The sequence below is a fragment of the Anguilla rostrata genome, chromosome 10 (genome assembly GCF_018555375.3).
Source record: "Anguilla rostrata isolate EN2019 chromosome 10, ASM1855537v3, whole genome shotgun sequence".
NCBI classification, from domain to species: domain Eukaryota; kingdom Metazoa; phylum Chordata; class Actinopteri; order Anguilliformes; family Anguillidae; genus Anguilla; species Anguilla rostrata.
This window is the reverse complement of record NC_057942.1, coordinates 6,192,697-6,217,860: the sequence shown is the minus strand read 5'-3', so window position 1 is coordinate 6,217,860 and position 25,164 is coordinate 6,192,697. Positions and strand designations below refer to the sequence as shown.

General features: G+C 47.0%; 1 protein-coding gene across 1 annotated transcript in view; it reads left to right on the top strand.

Moving 5' to 3' along the window:
• Positions 1–8,903: 8,903 nt before the first annotated feature.
• Positions 8,904–25,164, top strand: part of kremen1 (kringle containing transmembrane protein 1) — a 56,693-nt gene continuing 40,432 nt past the window's right edge. Inside the window, exon 1 of the mRNA XM_064353693.1 lies at positions 8,904–9,385. Coding sequence (XP_064209763.1) covers positions 9,310–9,385 — 76 coding nt within the window. The 5' untranslated portion in view covers positions 8,904–9,309. The remainder of the gene's footprint in view (positions 9,386–25,164) is intronic.

The following is a 25,164-nucleotide window of genomic DNA, read 5'->3' as shown; positions in this document are numbered from 1 at the left end:
ATTTCAGATTGAAGTCAGAATTTCTGCCTTGAAGTTATTATTAAATTCATTTCTAGGTATACTTGCAGCGTATATAATTTACAAGGTACTGTACAGGTACAATAGAGGGACATTGTAAGCAGAGTGTGAAATGAACACCAACCACAAGCCAAGTGCTGGTGAGATTTTGATTATGGCTGTAAGATTTTCTACTCTAGCTGCCACTTTGGCAGTTGACCGATCAGGTTGTGTTATATTGTAAAGTATGGCTGGTAAAATGTTGGAAATGGCTGGTGATTTTTTAGAATCCACAAGCCACTCTGGTCAGTGGGTGAAAATTTTTAGTTCATGCCATGATTGTAAGGCTAATGCTGCTTTGAAGACCTGCTGATCAGTCAGAAACGTGTATTAACGTTTTTTTTTTCTATACTCAAAAGAGATTTTGCAAATGACTTGCGCGAAAACCTGTCATGATCTTTGGTTGACATCCTGGAAAATTTGAATGGCCCTTAGGGAGTAATATCCACTTCAGTACAAATGATCCTCCCTCTTTGCCAGAAGGCTGGCAGTACTGCTGACATAATGACTTCTTATCTTGGAGAAAATTCCCAGGAAAAAAAAAGTGGACGCTGGTCTCTTCCAGGAAGAGATGGGAAACAAGACAAATAGCAGAGAATAACAAAATGGCCGTTAGATTCAAATGGCGGTCTGAGTGCTTATAAATCCATGGACAACGAAGCGGTTTGGAGGACGCCAATTATATTCGGCTTCATAGCTGCTAATGTGTAATGGCCGCTCGCGAACGAGACGCGGACACGTTTTCCGTGCTTCTGCTCCTTGTTTAGGTTTCCTCGAGCGCGGTGCGGTTAGCGTTCCCCGGGAAACGAATGGAAACTCGTCGGGGGGGAATGATGTCTGTGCCGTTCGTCCCGGTCGGGTCCGCAGGCCGGGGCTGTCCTCAGCGTACCCCTGCAGCCGAACGGTCTGACTTGTTTACGCGTTTGGATAACAGTATGTAAAAATTCAGAGGGGGGCGGGGGCGGGGGCGGGGGCGGGGCGGGGGAGGCAGAGAGGGAGGGGGTGCCAGATAATAGAAAGAAGGTTTTATTTCCCATCAGGCCCAGCAACAGGCGCACCAGAGCGTTGCGGCCTTCTCTGTTGTGATGTGAAACCTACAGATGTTGTTGCAGAATGAAAAGCTGCTGAATTTCCAGCTGCACCAAAAAAATGGATTGGGCCTCTGAGTGACTGACAGGAAACTGACGGAAAGTCTGGCGCAGCTCCGATGTTCCGGTGTTTCTCCCTCACGGATCTCAAAAGGCAGGTCTTTAGGTCTTCATGAACTCATTCACACTTGAAATAATGATTTAAATACCTGTTTTTTTTATTGCACAAGCTACTAGTTTGTGAAGAAAAATTATCTTAATTATATTTTTTCTGATAGCACTGTGTGTTTTTTCATTAATGTCTACTAGTTCAAATTGTTCTCTTTTTTAATTTATAAGGAAAAAATGTGCAAACTTCACTTTATTTATATTAATTCTGAATTTTTTTTTTTTTTACCGTGAACCAAAAGTTCATAACCTGCTTAAGTGAAAGTGAGAGTGCAGATGTTTTTGGTACCATAATTGGTTGAGTCTGCGAGATTGAGTAGAATTCAGAGCGGCATCTCCTCCATCTTTTTCGCTTTTCTGCCAAAAGAGGATCAGAGGAAAACTGGCTCCGTTGCATGCCGGGATTCTCGGCCCTTCCTGCTGGCAGTGACTTCCCAGAATCCCCTTGCAACAATCTCACGGGAACTTCCTGTTCCCTGGCGATCAGGGCAAGCCCTTTTGGCAGTGATCGGTGCTCTGCTGGCCAATGAGAGACCTACTCAGGCTATTGGATTTCCCAGCTTGACCAAATCCCCCCCCCCTCCGCCCACCTCCCATTCGCTCCCAGTTGCAGTTCCACTCCTGAGGCACCTTGAAGCGGCAGCGCCAGAACAAACGGGCGTGTTTACCCGGTTTAATTTCATTTTAACTGCCGCGTGACGCCTGAAATCGCTTCTCCGGCTTCTGGGCGGCTGTCCAGAGGAAATGAAATGAAAATGGCGGTTCAAAAAGGCGACCGGCCTTCTGTCACCTCTGCATTTATCTCGCCATTAACATTTTAACCCTATTTAGTTAAATGCAGGCGGAGCGCGGAGGCCTGGAGGCGAACCATAATATTATGAAAATGCTGTGGTCGTGTTTACCCTGATCCTCGGCAGGAAAATGGCCGACTCCCCTGCGCTTCCAGGCTCGAGCGGAGAAGTCGGGGAAAGGGTGAAATGGTCGTTTGGAGCTCCATTTGCCTTTGCAGGCATCAAAGAGGAGCGTGTAAATGAGTTGCCTTTGGCGGCCTGGTCTGTCATTACAGGAACCAGTTCCCTCCCCCACCCCCTCCTCCCCCCCCCCCCCCATATGTGTTAGCCTTGCCAAAGTCACCTAGGCGCCGTGAATTTGCATGGTTTCAGCTGGGCGAGGAAGCCCGCGTTTGTTTTATTTTTATGCCCCCCCCCCTCCCCCTCCCCCTCCCCCACCCACTCCCACAGCCCCCCACCCCCATAAAAAGTGTGGCTTTATTTGTTCGTGCATTTTCAGCTAAATCCAATCTTTTGTGACTGATTGAAGAGAACGCCTATCTCTTGCTGTGCCATTAAATGCAGAGGTATGGCTATGTGTAAAAAAGCGCAACATGCTTGCTGTTATTAGTGTGGTACGTACAGCTAAAAAGTAGCACTCTTTTTACATTGAATTGCATATGGATTCACGTAAGGACAGCACTGCGCTAAGTAGGCACGGTTACTGATTCATTTTGATGTCTGTCAAGAGCGATTATCATGCCACATTCACACCCTTAATTTCGGGTCATGGTTGTCGTGGAGTTTGGATTGATGATTAGCCTGGTTGGACATACCTGTTAGGTTGAGTTTAGTCACATGGGAGGTGTAGACGGCAAACCAAATCTGTCTGATTCATCCAGTGGTCGCCTTCAAGTAAATTAAACCCCTCATATAGTCACTTAAAATACCCCCGCTTCTGTCCAAATCTGGGGTGATGTCATGCTTGTTCCTTAGCAACAGCATCCAAACATGCATTTCACGCAGCTGGTCCCCTACAGTCACTGTGTATTAGTTAATATGAATAACAATAATAATCGTGTATGACAATGCTGGCGGTAACAGAACAATGTTAGAACTACCGAGAACTTGGCAATGTGGTCAATTCTGTCCTCAAATCTTACATTCAGACTCTCTGGAGGGGGGGAGGGGGTAGGGGTTTCTGGGTTGGGGTGTTTTCGGGACATGTTTGAACTCACTGACTGTAATCTTTCACTCAATCCTTATTTTTGTATACTTGCAAACAGGTCTTCACGGCGAACATTTTCCAAAAAAAAAAAAGCTTGCGTCAGTTTGACAAAAACCTCAAAATTGTCCCCTGATCTCTTAAAAGGCACTCAAGCTTGAACTTCTGAAAGAAAAAAAAACCAGTACAAGCTGAAGTGCTATTATGGGACAGTGTATGTCCCACTCCTGAGACCGCCTTGGAGAACACTCCCTCCAGATGTGGAAATAATTGTTTTTTTTTCTGCTGCGGACGAATCCCAAAATTTTAAAAATGAAGCCATTAGCATCTTCCTGAATTTCAGCATGGCTGTATACTGCCTTCTCGCTGTTGGCTCTGGCGTACAGACTATTTCTCTGCATTGAGCCTTGTTTCTTGCGTTCTGTACCAATTTTGAACAGGGGCAGAGAGCTTATGCTCATATGAAATCGAAGAGCCTTATTTCAGAGCATCTCCTATCAGGTTCACTGTTCACGGCACGCGTTTGACACCCTGTTCTCGGGCCCCTCCATCATATCTGCTGCCGTGTGGCCTGCCAATAAAAGATATTTTGGAACAAATAGAGTAATGGTGGGATTCGGCTTAGCGGCCTGCCAATAAGCAGCGAATCGCGTGGGAAGGAATGCCGCTCCTGTTGATCTTTTGCCTCACTGGCCTACGAGTCCAGGTCAGCTCCTGGCCAATCGGGTTCGTAATCGAGGTTTACACCCCCGGCAGAGGGTCTTAGCGAACCCCTCTTCTTTTTAATCTTTGCTTTTTTGCAGCGGCGGCGACAAAAAAAAAAAAAAAAAAAAGACACAAGGGGCCTACCAACCAGTAAACTGCGCCATTCTCCACCGTCGGCCTGTGTACACACGTCCGTCCCCAAAAAAAAGTATCTTCAAAGTAGGCTCTTTAGTCCCATTCAGAGGGATCAGTGAGGGGGCAAAGGGCTCCTTAAATGAACAGACCCCCCTTTCAATCGGCAGTAACCTAAGCCCGGGGCTCCATGATAAAAACCCAGCTCTATTAGTGGTTTGCGTAGCAGACGGGAGCTGTGCTTTGTGGTTCCGTGAGACGATGTATTTTAGGGGGAAAAGCCACACGCGGGAGCGCTCAGAGAGGTAAAGAATGTGCACAAAGTCTAAATGCCGTACGTTGGGTTGTTTCATGTGCTCTTTGATGGTGAGAGGGTATTAATCGACAGAATCAATCAAGACGTGGAAGAAATCAATTATGATGTTTTATGTGTGTGTGTGTGTGTGTCTTTCTGTGTGTTCTGTCATGATGTGTTTTAGATTATTCTCAAATTAATTTCCAGCATCAATTGGATATAAATGTCCAAGGGATGTTTGTAAGGTAAATTACCAGTAATGATTCAGTGGGCTGGCAATGTGAAAGATTCCCCTTAAAAATGCTTTTTTAGTTGCTTTTTGTCTGATTTCAGAGGAAAAGGAAGGCAGTTGACAGTAAAGTAGCATTCCAAGGGGTGTCAACGCTTGCTAATTAGAGAGCACAGGAGCAGAAAGAGAGAAGGGTGAGTCATCTGTCCGAGGGGGGGGGGGGTGATTTACAGAGTACAGGTGGGCCTTCGCGAGTGAACTTTTATTTTAGACAAAGAAGGAGGAGAGTCACAGCGGGGTCTGTGATTGACATCTGGTGGGGGGGGGGGGAGAAAATGTGGCCGGGGGTCAAAGGTCACTGGGCAAACACGACTTCGGGTGACCTCAGCAGGACAGCCGCGGCAGCCCGTCTGGTCTTACATTACATTACATTACATTTATTTCGCAGACGCTTTTATCCAAAGCGACGTACAAAAAAGTGCATTTTGATGGTCATAGACAACTGCTAAACACGGGTTCAGTAAGGTACAATACTTATTTTGTACAGCTATTTCTAGCCAAGAACACAGTTCACACAGTGAACACTATTCTGACCTAACCTCTGCAAAGCCAACTAGGCAGAAGAATGAGCTACAGTATTAGGACAAATACAAATTACTAAAAAGTGCTGGGATGGGGCAACATGTAACAACTGTCATAAAAGGGGTTTTTTTTTGTTTTTTTTTTTAAACAGTGAAATATACAGCGTGTATTGTGAGCGGATTCCAGAGAGGCAGATTTACGACATTTACGTAACGCGGGGAGCTGAACGCGCAGACGGCGGCGGACGGCGTAGGCACGACTGCGTGGACTCATCGCGAAAACCCGTCGGACGCGCCGCGCCGTGGGTGCACAATGCCTCGCGACCTCAGAACGTTCTGTACCCCCCCCTCCCCCTCCCCCTTTCACCATTGTTCCACGTCTGGAAACACACAATGTGGCTGATTGTCTCGTCGCTTTGAAATTATGCTAAATTAAATATGATGCGGTGGGATACGTCACCGCATGCAGGAATATTCTGATTCAGCTGATGATTTAGCCCACAGAAATGTGCAACTCGGTCACGAAATTAGGTGAAGGGTGCAGAAAGATACTCTATGGAACCACCAGATTTAATTCCATCTCACAGTCTTAATGAAGTTGGCATGATTAAGGCTTAGGCCTCTTACTTTTATGATTATCAAATAAGGCTGATTTACACAACTTTTAAATAATCAGCTGGAACGTAGCAACTAACCTTTTAAATAATAAAAGTAGAAGTAGGCTATGGGGAGTCGTCCATTCTCCTGCATTTTAATACTGCAATGGCCAATGGAACCCGAACTGGCGGGTAGAAACCAAAGATTGAACAAAACTTCTGATTTGCGGTCACAGAAGAACAATGACTCATTGTATGGTCTACATGTGTTCCTTTTGTGCTTGTATACATTTATGCATTTCTCAAACAAATTTTTCAACACATACTTCAGAACGGGACATTTTTTTCTTGGAAAGTCGCACCAAAAAAAGAAAAAGAAGGCTGAAATTGTCGGCTACTCTGGGTTCTTTTGTTTAGTGGTTGGTGGTGATTGCTATGTGGGTTTCGTGTTGATTTACACGGTTCTAGAGCTTGCCCGGGTAAGAGCCCTGCCATCCAGTCATAGCACAGCTACAGAGCGGACTGCAGATTGAAATGTGAATTAAACATGGGCTATGGCAACAGACCAGTTTTACCGAGCACGCTCAGGCTATCGGTTTCTCGAAAAAGACGACACTCGCTTCAGACGGGTACTGTTTTAAAGTGTCTGACAAAGTCATTGTCAGGTGACGGTTCAAAATTTTTTACATCAGCGGGCATAAACTCAAAGCAAGTCACATCTTTCATATAACAAAAGTTCTTGTTTTAAAAATATTGCATTAGGCTATGCCCTTCTATAAATCGTGCTAAAAATGAAATGTAGGTAAGAACGCATTCGTAAACATATGGCAGCGAACGGCTTGCACTCGCGTTTTATTTAAGAGAACAGGAAGATCAAAGACAAAGGGCTGAGCTGTAATAACTGCACTAAACCACAAAGAATGCACCTCGCAAACATGCTCAGACTGGTATGACACATGATGATAGTCACAACAAAGTCTGCAACAGCCCTTGTATAATGTACTTACTTTATTCATTCAACTGAATTAAAAAAAATACGATGAAGCATTTCAACTGTGTACCCACTGCTTTTAAGTCTTGTTTATTGGCCTCTGTGTAACATGATATGTTTATCAGTTATGAGATATTTCTTCAAACTAAAAGCACGAGCTGCAGTTTATTTTGGCAAGCTTTCTATATAAACTTACGAAATGTTTGTAAAGTGAAAGGAAGAGAGATTAGAAAGAAATGTTGAATGATGACATTTCTGAAAGGTACATATCAAAAAAATAACAAGAAGACGTCTGCCAATAGCAAGATTTGCAATGCATATGAGCTGGAGATGGCACCACACATATGTAAATCGAAAGAAGTAAATCAAATCATCATAAAGCATTAATAACCATATAAATAAATGATATTCATCAGGAACAATGCTGTATATGTAAAAAGCCAGGGAACTAGGAAAGTGAATTTTGTAACTTTCAACTATTTATTCAGGTTAACTGTAGAATTAGACAAAGGGTCACAGCAGACAAGCTGCAAAGGCCGAAAGTATGTGGACACCTGACATTCAACACCTCATCCAAAATTATGGGCATTAATATGGAGTTGGTCCAACCTTTGCTGCAATAACAACCTCCACTCTTCTGGGAAGGCTTTATAGTATGTGTTGGAGCATTGCAGCAGGGATTTGCTTCCATTCAGCCAGAAGAGCGTTAGTGAGGTTGGGCACTGATTGGGCGATCAGGCCTGACTTGCAGTTTGCTTCCCTATTGATCCCAAAGGTGCTGGATGGGGTTGAGGTCAGGTCTCTGTGCAGGCCAGTCACTGTTCTTCCACATCGTTCTCAACAAGACCATTTCTGTATGGACCTCGCTGTGTGCTCGGGGGCATTGTCATGCTGAAACAGGTAAGAGCCTTCCCCAAACTGTTGAGGAATTGTCTAGAATGCGGTTATATGCTGTAGCATTAAGATTTGCCTTCACTGGAACTACCATGAAAAACGGCCCGAGACCAAGGGGTGTCCAGGTACTTTTTGTTATATAGTGTGATATCTTGTCTCTCAAATGGCCATTTCTGTCAGTGTTAATTATTGTGCATTAATATCCTCCCATCCTTTCTAAGGTTCTGGTAAGATCTTCATAACTGTGGTAGTAAAAAACACAGGGACGAATATTACAAAATGTAATAACAGTGATGGAAAGTGCAATCCCTGTTTTTTTTTGTTTTTTTTTTTTGCAATGCCTTTGACCCTGCCGCCACCGAACACGTCTGTAGACAACCTGCTTCCACCAGAGGGCGCCATTTTGCATATATATTTTAAAAAATATACATTTAAAAACTTTAAGCCCAGATTTTTCCATTAAGAAGCGGGTGCATTATACTAAAACCACGCATCAGCCTGCTCAGACAAGAAGAGTCCCGAACCATCCCCCCCTCCCCCCAGTACATATTGCATATTATTCAAAACTGATTTGATTAGACATTTGAAACATTTACAATACAGTTTCTTTTGGCTATAATAATATACATTTTGCGATTCAACTGAGACATTAATGGTCTGAAGGATAGTTTTTTATTAACTACCTCTTACTTTCATCCGTTGTCATTTTAAAGCATAGTAATTGCTCCCAGTAGGTTTTCTTAACGCAATAAACCCGTTGAAATCTGAGCTGATGTCTGAGCAATTGACCACTTCATTTATTTATCCCGCAGGCTCTTCGAAACAATTATGCATCTCAGTGTAAAGAAATAGCGGGAGGTTCAGTCACAGACTAAATGCCAAGCAATTCGACTGTGATATGAATTGTAGTGATGATGTCAACCGTAAGGGTAATAGAAAGACAAGAAGACACGATGCATCTGACCACGTGAACAATATACTGTATGCATTATGAATTAACCTATATAGAGCGGGAAGACGAAGGACGGGGAAAATACGGAGAAATGACGGTATAGCTGAAGCTCCATTTCGGTCATAAACTTTGGAAAGGATAGAACGAAGCCAAAATTCTAGGCATAAGGACGTTGATTGATGAAGACGTGGCTATTCGCATGTCCTCAAGGAAATACTACTTTAAAACTGTTTCGACCGAGTGAAAATAATGCAGTAGTGCAAGTGATTCGAACGTGGCTCAATTGGACCGATCCGATGCGCCAAGAGCGCAAACGGACAGGTCTGACCTCACTGTAGCGCTCGCGCTCCAAGCTCAGTTTTGCAGGTTGAAAAGCTGTTGCTCCGATTTCCTGTCACATGATTCGAAATAGGATCCTTTGCGTTCTACTATCTCGTGTGTCTGTGTGGTGCGGATCTGCCTTGAAGTTCAGACGCCCTTTGGAGGTGGCTTTAACTGGGACCGCCAGATTTCGACTTGACGTTTCAGATTCGGGTTTGCAACGTCCAAAACAAGTCACCTGCGAGCCATCTCTCCGACTGCTCAAAAGAAGACCGCAGTACAGCCGTTCGCCCTGAAGTTGTGCGATGGATTCTTTGACAATTGCTACGCTGCTTGTAGCTGGGGTTCTCTCCGCAACAAGCGCAGCACAACTGGAGACGGGTAAGTTGCTAACATACTTTTGACGGCGGTTTTGTTTTGTGCTTTTCGGGTTAGCATTGAAAGGCGGATGAAAAATACCGCATTCAGGCGCCCTGGAAAACTGCGCCGAGTTAAAGGCAACTTTTGTGCGATGCGCATTGCATTGTTATTGCATTTAAGATGGGTTTGCGCTTTGGGTAACGACACCGATACCCAAAAAATGCACCAGTATGCTGCTTAGCCATCCCGGCGTGGAGCGAAAGGATATCCAGGTGATCTTTAAATTTCTTTGATAATGTACGTGTTCATTTGTTGAATAATTTCTACAGTGACTTTATTTCCTGTATATGCAAAGAACGGCACAAATCCATTGTTAGAATATTTGTTACCTGTCCGATAATTAACGCGTAGGTTATGTCAATAACAGAGCAAATTCAGTATAATTTAAGATGTGGATTGCCTGTCAGCCCACATGACCATGTTGTCTAATGTGATCGCGTGTGGGTTATTACATGGTAATTTACTGGACTAAATGTTTAACAAAGTATGTAATACCCTATGTATGTTCAAACGATTGCTTGTGCCACCCCAACTTGCTTGCTCTGAACAGCAAGCTCGCGACATATCACCACTGAGACAAAGCGTAGTTTACAGTCTTGGACTGATGTTTTTTTTTTTTTTTTTTTTTGTAAAACCACAAGAGACTATTTACACCGATGCACATAACATAACGCGCCACAGTAAATCGTCCTTATCCGAACGAAAAGATGAACTTCAGACCTCGGTGTCCACTCAGTCCCACGCTTTCAGACATCCGACATGTCATCTTCAATTTATCTTTTGTCCAGACTAAAGAAACACGGATAGCTCTGCGGGGAGTTCCGAGTCTAAATTACACACATGGAACCGTATTGCGTTTCAAAATGAGGTCGTTTTTTTCAGAGAAGAAAGAAATAGTTCATTTAAATATTTAATAACGACCACATAAACCAAACTTCTCTTGCTGTAATTTGTGTTGTGTTTCATGTTTAAAAAGCAAATCCCCATGCTTTGCTTTTTAATTTTTTGTTTCTTAATTATAGCCTTTGATTCAAATTAGAGGTTTCGCCATCTGGGCAGTGCGTAAGTATTGCCATCTGTACGTATGTATTAACAATGTATTTAAAGCTACGGTAATCCGTTTTTTATGTTGAAGAGGAAAACCCCGCTTGCGCGAGCCTACATAAACTACGAAATATTTATAAGAAAACATGAACTTTACACATGGGAAGTGCATTTTTTTTATTCTGGCGCAAGTTGTGTATAGCTGTTGTAAGTCAGACATGCTACGCGAGTGACCTTCATATTTAGTTTTGTACTATTTTTGATATTGTTCAAAAGCACTCTTTCTCTCTCTCCCCCTCCCCATCGCTCTCTCTCCTCTGAAAACTCTTGAAAGTCAAGAAGTGTAGCGGTTGCGGCATGTTAGACACCAGTCAACTACTGGGAAATTATTAATTAGCAATCGGTTGCCTGGTGCAGTGCTACTTAAATTCGAGGTTCTGCCACTGTCTGCAATTAAACATCTGGCGAAAGGACACAAAGATCTTTATGAGATAAATGGCTGTCCTCAATCAGCAAGAGGGTTTTATCGCACCCATTAATTCACTGCCGCTCTGTCAATGAACGTCCTGTATCATGTGCCATTCTCTGTGCGCTCATTGTGGGAGTTATGTTGAGTCGAGAAATTGTAAACAAATAATTATGCAGTATGCTTTCAGGTCATTGCAGGTTTTGGTTCTTTTCTGCACAGAAATAATGTTGTTATAATGACAAATGGTTAAAGGAGATGAATCGAAGTTGGATGCAGGCGTTTTGTTGATAGTGTCAGAGATATGATGTTCGAGGCAGAAAGAGAGACCTTACGGAGGAGGATCAGACAGCGTCGTTTGTATTAGGTGACCTTGATGTAGAGACAAAGACATGACAGAGCGAATAGCTTATCCTCTTTCAGTGGTGAGGAGAAGGTGCTGGTCACCCGTGAATCCGGTCTTTCTGTCCTTTTAATTACTTCCGCCATTAGACTGATAAGCCGAGAAAATATGTGGGGGATCAGATCCTGATTATTAAGAGAATGCTTGGGTGAGCGTTTGTACGTGTACATGTGTCGGGGGGCAGGTTGGGGGTTGGGGGGGGTACTCTCCTTCCCTCACTCATTGCAGATAACCTTATTTTCTTTGCTGACCAGAAACAAGCCCGATAATGAACTAAAGCTAATGGGTCCAATCTATCTTGGGCTCTTTCAATGTCGGGGATTGATGGATCGTTAGCTCGGGATTAATGAACGCCATCGACTTCCCTGGACCTTAGCGCTGCTCGGCGAGCTCGTTTTGGCCCTCCACAGCCCCCAGGAGACTCCGCCAGGGCTGGCCGGCCGCGGGGGCCTGGCTGGCCCCGTCCGCGGGCTCGCTTCCTTCCTGTCAAATTTGTGTGAGCCAACGCGGCTGATCCCGCGGTAGGCTTCGAGGGCTTTTGGCGGATTTCGGGATAACCCACTTACCTCCCGCCCTTTTCCGGCCGCGCCGCTCGCCGTACGCGGCGTTGGGGAAAAAAAAGAGGGGAAAGACAGAGGCTTCTCCGGGTCAGAGCCGTCACTGCTGTGTGCGTTTGAGTCAGGCGGGGGGGGGGCGGGGTTTGAGGTCGGAAACATGCCCTACGTAAGTACGCGGACGCGGACGCTTCGAGCTACGCAAAAGCCGGTTTCACGCGCCGTTGCGTTCTGAAATGTGTCGCCTGAAATTGTTAACGCAACGCAAGCGTGAGCCGCCGTTTCAAGCGAGGGACATCACAGCAGGCAACAGCAGGAGGAAGCCGTCTTTGATTTGTGCTTTTTTCCCCGCTCAGTCTTTCACTGCTGTCCCGGATCGTCCCCTGGAGGACGCGGGTTGATTAGCTCCACAGGGATGTGAGAACGCACGTCGGGTATGTAGAGCCGGGCCGTGCGTCGGCAGTGCGTCGGCCTGGCGATGTCATTTGCGTTCGCGTACTTGCGTAGGGTCTGTGTCGGGCCAAATATTTGCACTATTGCGAATGAGCTTGGGACAGCAGTCTGATTACAATCTCGGCGTGGGTTTTGCGATTGTTGTCAAGAAGAGGGCTTCCCATTCAAGGGAGCCGGAAACGACCGCAACGTTCGGTCAGCGCGCCTTCGGACCACCAACCCCCCCCCCCCCCCCACACCCCACCCCTCCCATCGCCCCCCAATTTCCCGAATTCCTCACGAGTTAGTGTCCCTGCTCGCCAGCGCTTGTGCACGTTCCCGTTCGGAGTCTTTGAGGAGGAATGCGATGGGCTGCGTCTCGCGGGGATGGCGGACGGCTCTGCGTGTTCTTCCTGTTTACGCCGGCCCTCCCTTTGTTTGCCCTTTTTTGTGGCGCGGCGCGCAATTTGTAAACACTTCTTTCGGAGATGCCGCGTCTGAGGCCCACCAGGAGAGAGGATCAGAGGCGGCGCCTGTTTTTGGTAATAAAGGCAAATCTGCCGAACGTGCAGGATAGCTGTCCCTCTGTACTCTGCAGAGCGTACATTAAGATACGAGCTTCCGAGATTAGCCTAGCTGCTACCTCCTCGCATGTTTATGCGGAGCTGAGATGGAAGAGTCTGTCGAAAATTGCCCCCCCCCCCCGAGCAAAGTTCAGACAAAGAAATATACACAGGCGGGACGACGGGGCGTGGAGCGGAACAAAACAAAAACAAAACGTCAAAAAAAAAACAAACAAAAAAAAAACACGGCTCTTCCTCGTTTGTCAACTGCGTCCTTTTGCTCCGCGGAGGCATTTGAATAAACGCCCGCGGGGTTTTTCGTTTGAGGGGCGGGACGAAGGGCCCCGCGATGACACCGCGAGTAGCTGCGCGCCTTTCGGGTCTTTTCCTAAAAAAAAAAAAAAAAAAGGGCAGATCTTTCAGAAGGGGCTTACGAAGCAGGATGTCGGGATTAGAGGCGATCTTACTCCACATCCACGGCAGGTATGTGGGCTGGCGGTGGGCCTCAAAGGAGCCCTGTTCCTAGTTATCCCCGGGAAAAAAACGACCGGTTTGCGCAGACGCCCCCGCGCTCAGGCTCAGGCCCCCGCACGGCCGAATTGGGGATCAGAACGTTCAGCTGCGTCGCTCCCGTTGTTTCGTCGGATTGAAGTCGTAACGAAAACAAATTTCGATTGGGCGATATCGCCTAAGGCTGTGGCAATTAGTGTTGTGATCTGTGTTTTGATACAGTGTGTGAATCCTAGCATGACGCTCATATTCCCCCGTGTTAAAGCTCGGGAACAAAAAAAAGTGGGGGTGAAATTTTATTCAAGATGGTGGAACCTATCATTACGTTTACATTTTGGGTATTTATCCAGAATGACTATCATGCTGTGCTGGGCTTGGATACAGGCCTTATTTGTGTGATGTCAGAAACTCTGCTTCTTTTTTAGCTGTGTGTGTGAGCGTGTGCGTGTGTGTGTGTGTATATTTGTGTGTGTGCGTGCTTGTGCAAGTGTGTGTATAAACAACAAGGTTTTAGGTCCTTTGTTGTACGTGAGATTGTATGTTTGCATCGATTTTTTTGTTAGCACACGTGTGCATGTACATGCTTGTTTACATGCATGCAGTGTACTTGAGTCATTGTCGTGTGTGTGTGTACAAGCATGCACGTTCACATGTACGTGCCTGCATGAACACGCATGTATGGTTGTGCATACATGCACGTGCATTTGTGTAATGTCCGTGCGTGGTGTGTCCGATCGTGTGTTTACATGTAGGTTGACACGTATAGATGGGTGTTTATCATGTCTACAGTAAAGGTCCTCGACAGCACCTTGTCCCGGGTTCCACCCTGTAGCCCTTATTTCGGTCCCTCGCTAAGATTAGTGCATGCGTAGGCTGGTGGCAGCAGCCCCCCCCCCTCGTCCCCCTGCCCCGGCTGCCTGAATCTGGGCTGCTGTCTGCTCTGACTTACTGGCCAGAGGCAGTGATGTCATCCGTTTGAGCGGGAACACTCTGTGGGCAGGGTGGGGCCTGTGGACTGCGGTTCCAGGGGGATTATGGGAAAGCATGTTTTGGCTCAAGCTTTTTTGGCAGGGGAGGGTTTGTGGGGGCGCACGTGGGCGGGGGTGGGGTTCTCCTGAACGGGCGGAGAGTGTTGGTGGCCCACAGAGCGAGGTCAGATGTGCCCCCCCCCCCTTTTCCTAACTCATCTCTGTTGCAGAGATGTTGCCAGTGTGTGTGTGTGTGTGTGTGTGTGTGTGTGTGAGTGAGTGCGCACATGTATACATATGTACGTGTGTGTGTGTGTATCCGTTTGGGTGTGCACGTGTGTACATATGTGTATGTGTGTTTGCTTGTGTGTTAAGTGTGCATGTGAATATATGTTTGTATGTTTGTCACTGCGTGTGTGTGTGTGTGTGTGTGTGTGTGTAGGTGTGTGCGTGTGTTTGTGTGTTAATGTGTGCGTGTGTGTTTTGAGTGTGAATATGTAATGTGAGTGTGTGTGTGTGTGTGTCACTGTGTGCGTGTGGTTCTCAGCTGTATTGGTTTAATTAAATTTGCTCTGCATATAGGGCGTATGTTGAAATGTGGCTTTTGTCCCCGTGTGTTCGCTGGCTCACTGTGCCTGCAGAGGGGTGTGAATCTGTCACATCAGCAGGGATAACCTGTTCCAGTCCCAGCTGGGTACATATTCACCAGCGCTAGCCTCTTTTATCCAGACCTCCACATTAAAAGAGATCTCACCCCAAGGTCAGCGAGTGTACCCGTACAGTAACAGCCGCCATCTACGCCATTCTGAGACGGGGGGGTTTGGGGGTGGGGGGGGGGGGGGTGATATACAGTGAAGCTACATCTGTGTCTGTGCACTCTGTTGTCTAAAGCTAAGTCTATTATGCAGTATTGATTCTCATTTCAGGAGTGGCGGGGCCTGCTCTGTGTCGTTCTCTCCTCTCCGCTGATTGATTCAGTAAAGCCTGTAATTTGTTAAATAGCCCGTCCTGATTGATAGCCGGGGAGACGGATTTTTGCCGGCTCTGCCGTCGACTGAAAGGGAGATCGGTGCAAAGGTTAGCCTGAAGTGTCGTAACCCTGGAGCGCTTAGCACCAGGCGGACGGAGGGTCAAAAGCTGGAATCTGCTCTCGGGCGGTGTGGTCTGTGGAAATTCTGGCCCCTGCGGTCCGACGGACTCCGGTTCTGCTGCAGAGAGCTAAACTCGGGTCAGGGTCTGGGATGAGGTGTCAGGCGCAATTTTTTTAAATTGTTTTTTTTTTGTGTGTGCGTGTGCGACGGCCCAAGTGGAGCAGGATGTACTTTTTCAAAATGCGACGGTGGATGATGTTCACATCCCCAAAAACCGAACGTCCCGCATGGCTCCTGACGCCACCCCGTAGCGGTCCGCTTTACCGGCAGAGGGAGGCCGACCTCCTCCCCCCTCTTTTCCCCGGCCCTGTTTAGATCTCTGAGCTGCCGCAAACCCGCCACCCCCCTCCGTACCGCTCTGCACTCAAACCAGCGTGCCAGCTAGGACCAGCGGGCAGAGAGACCCGGCCAAGGGAGTGAGTGAGCTCCTTTTCCCTGGTTGCCTTCTTACCGCCAGAAGCGCCAGGATCCGCCGCGGCCATCCGGCCCTGAAGAACATCCGCATTCGCTTGGCGGGAAACCGGGACCGTTTTGAGCGGAGAGGAAAAACCAAAAAAAAAAAAACCTTGGTGTGTGTCGTGTGGTTTTCCACGTCAATTTGTTCTGGAACGGGCACGGGGGGGCCCGGTGACCAGAGACTTCCTCCTGACCCCTGGGCTGGGATGAGGGGGGGTGTTTCACAGTGGCCCTAGAGGTTGCCCGGGCAACGCCCGCGTGGGTGGGGCCGCCGCAGGCCGCCGGCCGACCGGGCTTTGCCCCCGCGAACGGCGAACGTAGTCATTACCGCGACGGTTTTTTTCCGACCCGACGCATTCTTCGACGTTTCAAAGGGTCGCGCCGGTTTCAGCCAGTTCGCATCGCCGCGTACGCAAATCACCACCTGCCCCGGGCCAGCGGAAACCGCGAAATGGCCGCCTCCCGCCCGAAGCGCTTCGGTGTCTTACGAGAGCGACGGCTGTCAGCCAAAGGTAATTGGACGTGACAAACGCCATGGTTATGTTAGAGCGCGCTAAACAAGGTAGTGTCGGGTTCACTGTGTCAGTCCAGCGTGATCCAGTCGAGCAGATCCCCGACAACATGAAATTAAGCTGTCAGGCCGCTATAGAGTAAGACGTATCTCCGTGTAAGGCAGATACTGAGGGGAGAGACTAAATGCTATCTTTTAAAACGCTAGAGTGTTAGGGAAGTGCATTCCGCGTGTGCACACAATGCCAGGCTCGCTGATGGGAAACGTAGTCTTCGTTGCCAGAAAATGTCTCCGGCTCCGTCAAGCTGTTGTTTTTTTGAAGACACCCCAAAGACGATAACAGTGGATCGTGCCACTCAACTCACCTGAATGAAACCTCAGTTGTTGGCGAAATCGACTTTTTTCTGGAACCTTCAAGCTGTCAGAGGGGATTACCCTGGTAGCCCGCGGTGCCTCTTTCCGATCGACACCGCTTGGCGCGTGGAATCGGATCCATCTTAGTTCACCGGGACTGAAGCCGTTAGGCCGCAAAGTTCAGCCTGACCGTGTGACCTTGGGGCCCTGCAACATGGCCTACATATTGTGAATAGTCAGCGGTCCCTTGACCCCATTGTGCAGTGGCATTTTTTCCGCGAAACACCCGAGTATTTCGGTGTTTTCCAAACCGCGTGCGGACGCCCTTGTGGCAGAGCGCCTACGACTGGGCGCGGAAAAAAAAAATCCCCAGGCCGGGCCGGGCCGGGACTTCTGGGAACTCGGGTTGCCACATATGAGGGGGGGCAGCTTTTTGACGGCGTGTGTAGAAAGAAAACCTCCTCTTGCACCATCTCGCCCTCGCTTGCTCCCCTGCCTCCCACAACCCCCGCCCCCCCCCCGCCCTTGCTTCGTCTCTTTTGCCTTGACATTTCGGGTGGGCTGGGAGATGCGCGCCGGCGGTTTTTCGAGCGGCTCGCCTCCCCCCACCCGCCCGCCCGCCCGCCCGCCGTCTGGTTGTTTTGGCCCGGAGGGAGACTCGAGTGGCTTCGCACAATAATGGGAAAAAAACACAAAGCAAAGGGCCCCACGTAGTCTTTGATTCATATCGATGCTCAATTATTTTCACAATAATTGGTTTTGAAAGTAGTTCTTTTTCTCTTTTGGAGAACATCATTTGAGAATATATGAAAGGCCCTGAGGAATGAACTGTGTACATATGAAAATTGCCTTGGCACAAAATAATAATTTATTTTTAATATTTATTTATTTATTTTTTGCCCAAACAGTGGGAAAGGTTATGCTTCATACATATAAAACACTGAGTCCTCTCTAAAATGGAGAGCAGGCATTGACAGTCAGATGCTATGCTTGCATTCAAACTCAACTTCATTTACCTTTGAGTCTGGTTGCCCTTTTTTATGGTCCGGCTTACTTTTCTGGTTGCCTTTGTGTAGAAACGAAGCATTAAATGTGCTCCACCGTCCTCTTTGAATCTGGTAGAAATATACGAAGTCCGAGAATAAAGCCTGACCAATTTTAAATCATTTCAGCAAACCTGTACTTACGCGGTTTTGCATGCAACTCTCAGTTTTAAAGAGCCATGACCAATAACATAATGTCAGGATATCGAATTGCTGCTGTGTTGGTGTGGGACGTGACCTGTGACCTTTTCGTGCGTCGGTTGGAGCGTCGGTTGAGCTCTGTCCAGCGGCGTGAGTCGTGCGTTTTTTTTTTCCGCGGGGCGCGGCGGGGAAATGGCCGAGCTCTCGCCAGCGAACGCGAGGTCGCCGGGCCTGAAGGCGGTCCAGGACCGCCTTGCGGTTCGAAGGGAGCGGATTGTCGCCTTTTTCCCCTCTCTGCGAAACCGTTCAACCCCTCGTCGCCGCGGAGACGGGGATGAAACCGAGGGACACGGGTGGGCGCGGTTGCAGGGGTGGGGTGTGTTTTAGAGACCGTCCAAAGACTCCTTGCTCAGACTGCGTTCCGATTGGTTCGTCCGAACGGCCACGGAATTCGGAGGGGGAGAAGATGCAGTTTCTGCACTGGTTTTTGTTTTGTGCTTAAGAGCTGGATCTCGCATTTAGGATTTGCCCTGATCAGATTATTTATTTATTTATTGATTTATTTGTATTGTTTTTTCACATCCAATGTCACTGGCAAGCGACAGCATTGGCAGTCAACAACGCGTGTAATTTCCATGCACAGTGAGATCAGGGCCTTATAATATAAACTCTTGAGGAGCTGTTCAGAGCTTTACAGAATATAACTAAGCCCATTAGTGGATGACACATTGTCCTTGATCTTGTTTGTACAGGTGGCACCGCACCTGGTGGCGATGCTGACATCTATTTTACATATCATTTGGAAATAGGTAAACACAATTGGTGACTGTTTGTGTGTCTGTGTGTGTGTGTGTCTGTGTGTGCGAGAGAGAGAGACTGCTTTGTCTTACCTTTTTACCACATTTCATAATCCAGCATCTGTTCAGTGGCCACCGGAAAGGACAGACACTAATGCAAAACAGCACGAGTGCTATTCTACGTTCTATTACAATAAAGTGACCCCCTGAATTAAAACAGCACCACCACTAAACTGGCTTCGGCAAAGTCATTTTGCTCTAACATGAACACTGTTGCTAAAATAGTAGTAGGCATGAAATTAGATGGCAGAGCAGTTTTTGACAGTAACCCTGTGCAGTAGAGGAGCACGCTGGCTTTTACGCCATAAAACCGGGGGGAGGAATGTGTTTGGAACGGCTAGCTGTGCACCGGGGAGCCGTTTGCTCAGAGCGGGCGGGTTTGAAGTTGAGGCTTCTGAGGACAGAATGCGGACGAGATGAAAACGCACCGGTCCGATCGATGCTGAGGGAGACAGGAACCCGTGGAGGGGAAGCATGAAGGAGAGTTCCTCTGCTGTGGCGTGTCGACCCCCCCCCCACACACACACACACCCCCCCCTAAACTGCTTGAAGTATTTTGAGCCCTCTTCAGAGGAGGTTCACACTCTTTTGTCGAATCTTTTATTCATCTTTCTTGGTGAAAAATGATGAAGAAAGGTACCAGTAGCATGGCTGTGACCTCGGTTTTATTTGAAACTTTTGCTGCAGACTGCTCATTTTTCAAAAAGTTGTTTTTTTGTGCGTGCGTGCGTGCGTGCGTGCGTGCGTGCGTGCGTGCGTGCGGGCGTGCGGGCGTGTAGTAGACCATGGGAAATTATGATTATCCTAAAAAAACAGAAACAAACAAACAAAAAAAGATCCTAATTAAATTATATCCGTAAATTCTTTGATATTCAGACATAATATTTTTACCAAAGAAAATTTTAGAAGCTACATTTCAGTTATGGCTGGAGGCGAGCAAGTTTTTATTTCTGGTTAGAATGCATAAAATCAGATTAGCTAATTAAGGCAAGAAAAAAGACTTTAATCAGGGCTGCTGTGAACTTATAGTCTGCTGTAGACCATACAGGAATATTTTTGGTAGTATTTCATGGGCCTTGAACAATCACACGTTGTCCCTTATAACTCATCCAAACTTGTGATTCCGACTCATTATGGAGTTTGGAAATCACCCCTGTGCTCTGTGCCGTCACAGATTAAAAGTGCCTTCAAATAAATCACACAGCAATAACGAGGCAGTTTATAGCTGTTCTGCATCCGGACATCCAAGATCCTTACAATATTTATGCCATCTTGGGCTGCTCTTACTTTCAAACTGTTTCCCCCCCCCCGTGAGAGTTTGTGTGGTTTAACATGCCTCAGCCCTAACCTACCTGGCGCAGTGGGGCGTAACCCAGCCTATTGGGAGAGCCGATTTCTTTTCTTTTTTTTGTCGTCTGTCCGTCCGTCCGTCCCACGATCGCTGATAACGAACGGAGACGAGAGGGGGGCTGCTCAGAGGCCACTAGCATGGTGTCCTGTAACCGGAGCGCCGTCTCGAATTCAATGGACCTTTGTGAAGCGGGTCCGGTTCTCATGGACGCCGGCGCCGAAACAGAAGAGGCCTCCTCTCCCCGTGTCCCTGTGGCCTCCCTCTCCCTCGGCTCCTCTGTGAAATGGCAGAGACCTGGAGCCTGCTTGCCAATGGGAAAGAGCACAAAAAAGGGCCATTTGCTATTGACAAGGTTCCCCTAGAAGTGCATTACATTACAGGGATTTAGCATACGCTCTCATCAAGAACAGCACGCACGACATTTGCAGTATCCGTTGGTACGGCTGGATATACGCTATATGGCCAAAAGCATGTGGGCACCTGACATCCAACATCTCGTCCAAAATTATGGGCATTAATATGGAGTTGGTCCACCCTTTGCTGCTAAAGCAATTGCTTCAGGGATTTGCTTTCATTCAGCCAGAAGAGCTTTAGTGAGGCACTGATTGGGCGATTAGGCCTGGCTCACAGTTGGCTTTCCAGTTGATCCCAAAGGTGTTGGATGGGGTTGAGGTCAGGGCTCTGCAGGCAAGTCAAGTTCTTCCACGACGTTCTCAACAGAACCATTTCTGTATGGACCTCGCTGTGTGCCCGGGGCCTTTGCCATGCTGAAACAGGAAAGGGAAACGCAGAATTGTCAGTGATTGTATGCTGTAGCATTAAGATTTGCTACAGCATACACTTGTTGTACGTCGCTCTGGATAAGAGCGTCTGCTAAATGCCTATAATGTAATGTAATGTAATGTAATTTGCCTTCACTGGTACTAAGGGGCCTAGCCCAAACCATAAAAAACAGCCCCAGACCAAGGGGTGTCCAGATACTTTTGGTCATATAGTATACGCTGAAGCTATTTCAGGTCAAGTACCTGGCTCAAAGATACAGCAGCGGTGTCCTGCCTGGGAAACAAACCAGCAGCCTCTAGGTTACAAGCCCAGTTTTCCTGTCCATTATATTACACTGCGGTACTTTCTTCATTGTTCTTGTGTCCCTCTCTCTTCTGAGTGGAAGTCTGACCTGCTGTCCTTTATCATCTGAAATGACAATCAGCGGGATTAAATGGGCACAAACGTCCTTTTATTTATTTTATTTTTTGTTGTTGTTGTAATTTTATTTTTGTGCGCTTTAAAAGGCCAGGTCAGGTTTTTTTTTTTTTGCAAAGTGAAAGATAATAACAGCAGGACGAATAGCCCACTGCACCAGCGATAACCGAAATAAATAAATAAGTAAATAAATGAACTTTCCCCAAACGATATCAGATTAAACGTACATGGACTTTGATACGAAAAACGGGGGGAATTTGGAGTTGTGTCAGATGTGTCATTTATGGAGACAGACAGAAACAAGCGAGCGAGGTTAATAGCGCGAACACGCTCTATTTACGCTTTTGGAGTCCTGGAGGGTGCCCGTCTGGCGCGAGCTGCCGCGGCAACCAAGCACGTTTGGAATAAACAAACGAAAACGATGAAGGATCCTGACGGTTACTCAGGCGTGGGAGGCGTTGGCCGTCTTTTACGAAGACTCCCGCCGCGTCGCCTCAGAGAAACGGGCATCAGCTCGGCCCCGCTCAATATGATTGGCTGGAGGCGCCACTCGGACACGCGATGGGCAATACGCTACATTTAGCGAAAGCCCCGCTCGCCATTTTAATCTCGCCGTCCGAGCGGTCGCACGAGGGCGAGGAACGCCTTGAAGTTCTGCACCGGCTGCACAAAGCCAACCGTTTTTTTAAAAACGTTCCCATGGCGACATCCGTCATGGGGGTTTCTGGGAAATTTTCCAATCATCTGGATCCATGGTGCTGAAAAAGTTTTTTTTTCTTCTTTTTTCTTCCATCTCTTTTATGTTCTAAACATCTAAGGTCCCCCAAAGGAAAGTAACCAATCAAAAGCCACAGTGAGAGTCATCCGTGCTTTTCATTTTACCCTTATGTGCTCTCCCAAGTCGTGTGGCCTTTCTCCAAAGGTGGCTACCTCAGTTTTCCACTGGTATACTGACGGTTTCATCCACCCTGAGGTGTTTTATCAGTCACTTTTTTGTGTAATCTACCTCTACCTTGTGTAAAAGACCCTAATTAAATATGCATAACTCTTCATGTATTTATAATAAGTTGTTTATGAAACTTTAAGCTAACAAAGAGTGATATTGAACTTTTTTGTTTTGCAATATTTTACAGATCGGGGGCTGCCGGTTTTTAAAAGAGTTGTAATAGCTGGATAAAAGTGTCTTTCTCTATCAACAAGTTTTTATTTTTTTGTTATCCTGAAATCCGATTTGTGTTTTCTTTCTGTTTTGGTGATTTTCCATCGCAGAATTAGTTCCACGTGCACGGCTCTTCGGGGCATTACCGAAACGTATTTCCCTCATCGTCCCAAATAGATAAACAATAAGCATGCGCCGGGACGTTGATGAAAGCCATTCCAACAGGCCAGCTCTGAGAATCCTCTCATTTAAAAAAAAAGAAAACGTAGCACTCTGCTACACAAACACAGTCACAAATATACCAATCATGCATTGACGACTGCAACGTACTGTAGATCATGTTTATGGCCACGTTGTTCTGTTTCAGTGAAAGAGATGCAAATGAATTATTGTGTTGTGGAAGATTGTAAATACGTGTTGCATGTATACTATTTTTTTTTTTTCATTTGTACAGGATACAACAGAAACGCAACGTTGTCTAATTACTGGGCAATCTCTCCTGTCCTCCTACGATCGGGATTCCATTAAAAGTAGATAGTATTCCACACAGAGGAGGGCAAAATGTGAATTCTGTCTAAACTATGTCTTCACTATCTTTAATGTCAAAGGTAATTTCCCCAGGTGTGTTACAGTACCTTGCACTTGCATGGGAGTCAACACTTCCATGTTCTTACACACCTTGTGTCTCTATGAGGTAATGGAAGAGTGTTTCCAGAAACGTTACACATTCTCAATGTGCAATGCTTATAGCAATTTTAAGTCTTAGAATTTGGAATGGAGTACGATTTCAGCTTACTGGGCGTTACGTTCATTGCTGTAGCAAGTTGTCTGCCGCTCAGTTGTAACCTAGTCCCATTGCAGGGTCGGTCAGGCCCCATTGTGTCACGCAACCCAGGAATTTCGGTTCTGCACCATTGTCACACCAATGTCCCCAGCGCTCCAGCGCTAGCTCGCAGTGAAAGGAACGATTATTTCTGTGAAACAGGAAATTCTCTGTTTAAACAGACTTTCATTCCCCCCCCCTTTCTTTTTTTTTTTTAGTTGCATAACCGGAGTCATTAACTTGACAAAGAGTTAATCGCTCATTCGAAGGAAAATTATACAGACTGCACAGACACTGTGTCACGTTTCGGACCGGAGATCTACCAGCCCTAGTTGTATCGCTGCTCGTTATTTTTCACAAAACGCTGAAGCCGTTTATGAGATATATACAGACTGTTTATTTTCTGTAGTAATGCAATTTAGGGTTGTTTTAAAAATTAAGTTTGTTTGTAATGCAATTGTAATGTGTCCACATATTTTACGCTGTTGCCTCCATGTTAAATATGAGCTGAACAGAAAGCAGTGCCCTTGTTCAATACGCATGCCTGATTGATTTCAGTCCAGTGAAGCGTATTGAGTTGACAGGTTTCTACCCATTCTTCTCTCTTCAGGGCCCCACAGTGTTATCTAAACTCCTCTCTCTCTCTCTCTCCCTCCTTTTCCCTCTGTCCTCTCTCGTCCCCTGTCTCTCTCTCACTCTGTCTCTCTTTCTCTCTCCCTCCTTTTCCCTCTGTCCTCTCTTGCTCTCTGTCTCTCTCTCTCTCTCTGTCTTTCACTTTCTCTCTGTCTCTCTTTCTCGCACTGTCTCTCTCACTCTGTCTCTCACTCTCTCTCTCCTTCTCTTTCTCTGTCTGTCTCTCTCTCTTTTCCCAGAACAGAACGGCCAACCTGTTCTACTCTACGCACCATGCCCCGGAGAGCAACCACACACCCACCTAGAACCCCGTACAATTAACATTCCTCACATGCCATTAAAACCTGAGCGAGAACGGGGGGGGGGAGATCTAAAACAGGTGTGAGCGCGTGCGGGCACGCGAGCGTCCCCCCCTTCCGCGGTGGTGATTCGGCGAGCCCCGGTGACTTCGATCCGGCACCGTCCCGTTTTGGCTCGGGCTGAACGACCGCGCTCTTTCCCCGCGAAGGGATCGCAGTGCCAGGCCCCGGCAGTCGGGTGCGCATTAAGACGATCGTGGAATCTGACTGGCTGCTGCCGCCGCCGCCGCTGTTATTGGAGGGGGAATCCTTTGAAGTGCACAGTACCCATCATGCAGCGCTGCTCATGCATAATTTACAGTTTGGTTGCGTGCTCACTTGTCAGGCAAACGGCGTTTGTGAATCTACGAAGAATGCAACTTGGTTTAACATGAATTTTTAGCATGAATGCAATATGTATGTATGTTTATATGTGTGTGTGTGTGTATATATATATATATATGTATAGAGTACATTAATTGCATTATCCAGCGAGACAAATACATTACTTGTTTTATATATGTATATATACATATATATATATATGTATATTATACTTCACACACTGTTCGTTCGCTAGTTATCGGACAGCAGCAGTGTAGCAGTGTAATACCTGTAGGGTTCAAACACACAACCTCCTGCTTTCGAGGCCGAGGGGCCGGGCCTCTCCGCCTCGCTGGCCTGTAATTTGGCCGCGTTCGCTCGGGCTCGACGACTCACCCGGCGGACGACTTCAAAGGCACCTGCGTCGACTCCGGAACGCCGAACGCGTCTCTTTGATGC